This window comes from Saccostrea echinata, unplaced genomic scaffold (assembly GCF_033153115.1).
Source record: "Saccostrea echinata isolate AGI-Se365-2 ecotype Australia unplaced genomic scaffold, CSIRO_AGI_Sech_v1 ptg000016l, whole genome shotgun sequence".
In the NCBI taxonomy this organism is placed as follows: domain Eukaryota; kingdom Metazoa; phylum Mollusca; class Bivalvia; order Ostreida; family Ostreidae; genus Saccostrea; species Saccostrea echinata.
The window spans coordinates 22,423,143-22,429,500 of record NW_026889765.1 but is presented as its reverse complement, the minus strand read 5'-3'; the positions used below and the strand labels follow the sequence as shown (position 1 = coordinate 22,429,500).

The window sequence follows — 6,358 nt, the reverse complement described above, 5'->3', positions numbered from 1 at the left end:
ATGATGTGTTATACTCTATATCTGAGTCCCCCTTTCTCATCCCCCATTTTTTTTTACTGTGTTTTACTTCTTTTCGTCATTTACTTCACTAATTGACATATTTTATTTCTACATGATGTTCTTTGTTTTTGCCTGCTTAAAAAAAAAACAATCTCAGTTCGGCAGGAGAACTAAGGAACATAAAAATACTCAAATTATCATGATACGAGTGGCCAAAAAATGTTGTATATACTTTTAAAATTTATCCTTTTTAAAGCTATGAATTATAAATTATTCAATTTCTTTGTCTTCCTAATTCCTTTTTTCTGTACTATTCCTAGGGTACATAAAGGCCTATCTATTAAGCTTTTGTATTTTACAAGTTTCTTGATATGTTTGAGACCAAATTAAATATCCTAGAAATTCCACAAAAAAGTAGTATCAACGTTTCTTAAACAAACAAAGCATTCATTTTATATTCATTTACATGTATGTAGTTTACGGGGACGGAACTGGAGTAATATATTTACTACAAAATGTAGATGTAAATCATTTCTGAAATAGCACCCAGGTTTTTTCAACCCTCGGAATATAAAGAAAGAAAGATAACTCTTCCGGTCGGATCTTTTAATTTTATATATATATATATATATATATATATATATATATATATATATATATATATATATATATATATATATATATATATATATATATATATATATATATATATATAAAATTAAAAGATCCGACCGGAAGAGTTATCTTTCTTTCTTTATATTCCGAGGGTTGAAAAAACCTGGGTGCTATTTCAGAAATGATTTACATATATATATATATATATATATATATATATATATATATATGTATATATATATATATATATATATATATATATATATATATTAGGGATGTCAACTCGATCGATCGTCCGTGTATCGAATACTAAAATTGGTACTCGGTTACTCGGATGTGTATTTTTTTCTTATTTCAAAGTACATATTTATATTTTTATTAAAAACTTATCAAAAAAATAACTTAAATATGCATACGGCTAATCAGCGTGTTGTTATCTACACCTGGAAAACACCCGTTATCGCCTATGGCTGTGTATAAACAGTAATTAGTGACCAATCACCCAGCTGTTCTCACCTACTGTGATCCTTAATTTGTTGATGGTTTCAATGATTGTTTTTCAGTGAACATCGTTTAATATGGTCTATTATCTTCAAATCATTTATAAATTATTTAGTTAATATACGGCAGCGAAATCGAACATGCAAAGAAATGCCGCTACCCACTTCAAAATAAGTAAAGATTCAAAAAATGTAAAGTCAGTTCCCGTAGTAAGTTTAGTGTATACGGGGGAAACAATCAACAAATGAAAAAAATTAGACTAGCGATTCCACAACGTCCGTTCCTTCTCTTTCGCTACGAAACAGATTGTCTTCCTTTTGCGTTGATGAAATAGATCCTAAACAAGAACTGTAAACCATTTGCATAATTTTTTGTGTATTTAATGTGTCTTTTGTGTTTATTTGATAAGTAAATTTAGTACCAAAAAATCATTTCCGTTGGACTCCATGTTTACATACATTCATAAAACGTGATAAAAAACAGCTTTGGGGGTTAACAGAGATAAACGGGGCTCTAAGAAATTTAAGTGAACACAATTGTATTTACATTTTCACCGAGTACCCGTGTACTCGATCGGAAAAACGTCCGAGTAACCGATTATCAAAAATTGACCGATTTGACACCCCTAATATATATAATTATATATAATCAAAATCTAATTGTAGACTTTCATACCAATTGTTAGGCCATTATTTACACACTGAATTGTTGACGGATTTTTCCGTTTTTTTTCCCGATCATGAGAAGGAGCACACTGCGGGTGTGACCGGTCGGCAGGGGATGCTCACTCCTCCATGGCACCTGATCCCACCTCTGATGTTTGGAGGTCCGTGTTTGCTCTGCTCCTATTTTGTATTGTTTGATGGACTTTTGAGCCTGAATACTGTTCGTTATCTTCATATATTTCATTTCATGAAATGCTGTCCGTGTGTTTTCAAGAAATAAAGTTTTCCCTGTTTTACGCTTATTTTTTGTTGAAAATAAAAATAAAAAAAATACTGAGAAATATTTCTTGTCATTTTTACTTTTATATGCACTATATTATTACCTAATATAAGTGCCAGTATATAATATATATTAAGAGCCCGTAACTCCTGCCTATAATATTAAGCTTTTGAAAAAAGAATCATATAACAAAAAAAATCATTATTGTATTTCTCATTAAAATAATAAAATAATAATAATAATAAAAAATTAAAATTACAATTTAACATACTGAAAGGTGGGGGTATTTCAAATCCTCCTTATTTGGGTAAATAAATATGTAGGAGGTATTTCGTTTGGTATCAAATACCACCTTAAGAAAGGAGGTTTTGCTTCATGTCTTGGATTCTAAATAAAATGACGTTGACCTTCATATATGAAGAACCCTTCGTTAAAAAGTTTTCAAAATGCTAAAGCTTAATACTTACTACAAGTTACAAGATTAATTAACATGTCTCTTTTCAAGATAACCCCTCCCCCTTTTGAAACAGAAAAGTAAATATGCAGATATAAAAATTACTAGGGAAAATCTTGAGAATTTCATTAATAAATTTCAGTTCCGTTGATGTGATCTGATGTCTAGCTAACATTAATTTATCTACTGTGTGTCTTTAGAGTTTATAATTATTTTAGTAAAATTGATTTATCTTAAGAAACTATTGTCAGATGTATTCATTTCGTTAATTCATTATTCATTTCGCATTTTCTTGTGAATGTATTTCTTGTATAATATGAATAATTTCATTCACTGATAATCAAAATTATTTAAATATAATTTTCATTTAGTTTTCATTAGTTTTTAGTAATTTGAAAATGCTGGGATTCGCTCCAGCAGGTGCGAGAAGGCCTCATCATTACTGTATACAAAACATTCAGCACACTGGATACGTTCATGATTCTCATAATCTAAGAATGCTTGCACATGCTTTATCGTCTCATTAAAAAAATCAGCTCATGTCCAGAGCAGAAATACTCGAACTGTAGAGGGAAAAGCAGGAATTATTTTGATACTGAGTCGAGTTTTCTCTACGACGGAAAAGGCCGAGTGATGCTCGGCCCTTTGATTGCTGCATCTGCTGCAATTTGATTTGCTTAAACTTTAAATGGCCATAACGACTTTAGTTTTCAACAAAACAGGATGAAAGTTTAGAATAGAGATAGGTACATGTATAATGGGTCCTTACATTATGCTATTATCGAAATTGAATGCAAGAACATGCATGCACGTGTGCTGGATTCTGAATGGCTAATACTTATATAACTTTGTTTCTCATAGTTTTCAATGAAAAATTAATTCACAGTATTTATTCTTAGTCTCTTTACGAGGAAGATATGGGAAATATTTAGAAAACACTGGCATGCACGTGCATTGAGATCTGATTGGCTAATACTCAAAGGACTATACTCGTGTTGTTTTTCGATGCAATACTTCTGAAATTATTAAACAAAAGAATTGCCTAGTTAACAAATCTTGTAAAGGGGCCCATAGGAGAGTGAGGAAGCGTTTGGGGGACATCTGTAACGGTTCCTGTTACAATTAGCACTAGTTAATTCTAGAACTAGGATTTTTTTTTAAATTAAGTAATTGACAAAAACCTAAATTCAAGTTTTGCCCATTGAAGACATGATCAAATAATTTTGCTCACCAAAAACTTCATGACAAAATACAATGTAACTCACAAATGTCCGTAATCCAAGGCAGTATGTGAAGAAGAGGCAGACTGACGCGCAGCGTGCCAAGAATTTTATTTGCTAGATTTTGATTGCTCTCCTAAGACATGAAAGAAAATAACCATTATCGAGCATTACATGTACCATACAATATTTCAGATTTTAGCATTGAAGGATGTATTTATTACTACTAAAATTTTGAAGTAAATTTAAATTTATTTATAATTAATTAGTCTGTAAAATTCCTATATATCTCAGTAACCGAAGAACAGTTCTACTAAATGATACTCGCATCGTTCGAAGGTTAACACATTGAGCGAGTAGTCGTTGACAACAATAGTTAATATGTAGATTTAAAAAAATGTAAATGAACTTGAGAACACATAATTTGGAAAGATTTGATTTTTTAATTACATGCGCTGGTTATCTATAAATCTCAAAACCTTTTGACAAATATTATATGTAGGTAACAGGGGTTTCACATATAAATCCAATTACGTCCGAATTAGGGTCAGTTGCTACAAATCTGTTTCCTTGCACGTAACCCATCACTGTATTTGCATTCACGTTGTTGCTTATGATGCCACTTCCGGTATAAGGTAGGAGATTACCGTTATCATCCTTCCAGGGATCAGCAGCGTTGCTCCTAGAGCCTTGAACTAAGGCACCAACCAAGTTCTGAGCCTCTAAAATACACAGTGTCTGTTACTTATATAATATTCTATCTAATTGACACAACTATATTAGTCATCTACGATTATATATATATATATATATATATATATATATATATATATATATATATATATATATATATATATATATATATATATATATATATATATATATATATATATATATATAAATAGATAGATAGATAGATAGATAGATAGATAGATAGATTAAACCATTATAAAATGAATTCAATATGTACAAACTCCCTTGCCGTAAGTCAATTACAAAGTATTCTTGAATGCGTCATGCAGGCAAAAAATATGGCCTTAAATTTTGTTACAAAAATTAACTTACGCAATTCTTTTGTTAGGACATCTCCCTCTTCTTCAGAATTAACCAACAATAGACTGCCACCATCTCTAATACACTCTTGTTTGGCATCGGCTGTAGAAATAATTCTCTTAACAACACGGAAACATCCAGCTGATGGGTCGTATTTATAACCAGATGTGGTACAAGTTGGTTCTCTGCAAGTGATTAAATGACAAGAATGTAAACAGGAATCTAAATCATGTGAGAGTACATGGAATTGTTGCATTATCGTAACATTGCGAATTCTGTGCTTCACCATTGTCATGCCATTACGAATACTGTCGTTCATCGGTTTTCTTCGAACACACATTATCGTTGTTTTCGTGGTTGACAAGTCCACAACATTGGGTGATCAATAAGCTAAACATTTTGATAATGTAGAATAGGACGACGTTTGCGTCCCCAAATGTACATATGAAAAAAAAAAAAAACAAGTTGTTTGCCAAAAACCATGAAATTGATCCATATGAAGAGAAATGAAACCAAAATACAGCAAATGGGTCATTTCCTGTTCACAAAACATATAATCAGTATTCCCAAAACAATGTGACGTCCAGTAAGGTATCATCAGATTCTTTTTCTAATGTGAATCCGAGCCAAGCAATGATCTTAATATACCTATTAAATTAAAATTGAATAACTTTATAAGTCTGAGGTACTTGTTTGCGACTCATTTGTGCATTTGTGACAATAAAATACATTCAAACATTGGACGTCTCATTGATTATCATTTAGTATTAAAAAAATAAAATCTAAAAGTAAAGAGTTTTTCCTAAGAGATAAATTTTATCAAATGTATTAAAACTCCTGATATAAAAGACTTGCTAGACCTAAATACGAATTTTATAGAGAAATATTGTGCAAAAATTCCTTGAAACCTATTCTTTTAGATGTTCATTCATAATATGAGGCAAGATCAAAACTTTAAATACTGATATAAAACTCAATTAACAAGCATTCTGAGAGTATTGCATTAGCAATACTAGTCCCCTACCGGCAAGTGTAATCGGGTTCCCGTTAAAAATTGAAAATGCCATAATTCCGTCAAAAATCAATGAAGCGGAACGAAATGCAAACTTGATCTATAACTACAGACCCTGAAACGTGCTACTACCCCACACGCACGCTGCACGAACGGTACACGCTCGCTACACGGTTTGCACGAAACGCTGCACGGTTTACACGAAACGCTACACGGTTTGCACGAAACGCTACACGATTTACACGAAACGCTTTGCACGAAAGGCTGCACGGTTTGCATGAAAGCCTGCACGAAACGCTTTGTACACGTTTCTCACACGCTTTGTACACGATTCTCGCACGCTTTGGCCTCGATCTGGATTTTCTATTCGGAATCTCTCAGACTTTATTTAAATAATTATGGATTAATCAAAGATTAGTTAAGAATTGCAATCATTCTGATTAAGTTAAGATTAAACCACGCTACACCAGTACTATACTAACAGATAAAATACTCAATGTTCAGTTGTAATTAATTAATAGTTGTCAATGAGTATGTGACCCGGCCGGTGAAATGCCT

The 6,358-nt window shown here is 31.7% G+C and overlaps 1 protein-coding gene across 1 annotated transcript; it reads right to left on the bottom strand.

Moving 5' to 3' along the window:
* Positions 1 to 4,191: 4,191 nt before the first annotated feature.
* On the bottom strand, positions 4,192 to 5,128 carry LOC133188225 (uncharacterized). The gene is made up of 2 exons (XM_061323601.1): positions 4,801 to 5,128; positions 4,192 to 4,457 (listed from the first exon to the last, which is right to left on the bottom strand). The coding sequence occupies exons 1-2, from the start codon at positions 5,126 to 5,128 to the stop codon at positions 4,228 to 4,230; spliced, it is 558 nt and encodes a 185-aa protein (XP_061179585.1). The 3' UTR covers positions 4,192 to 4,227.
* Between the last annotated feature and the right edge of the window lie 1,230 nt (positions 5,129 to 6,358).

Bases quoted from the DNA above. Each gene is read 5' to 3' on its own strand.
- LOC133188225 (XM_061323601.1), bottom strand. From the start codon at position 5,128: ATGTGTGTTCGAAGAAAACCGATGAACGACAGTATTCGTAATGGCATG. The intron at 4,458-4,800 runs GTAAGTTAATTT...TGTGTATTTTAG, and splicing joins TGTCCTAACAAAAGAATTGC to AGGCTCAGAACTTGGTTGGT.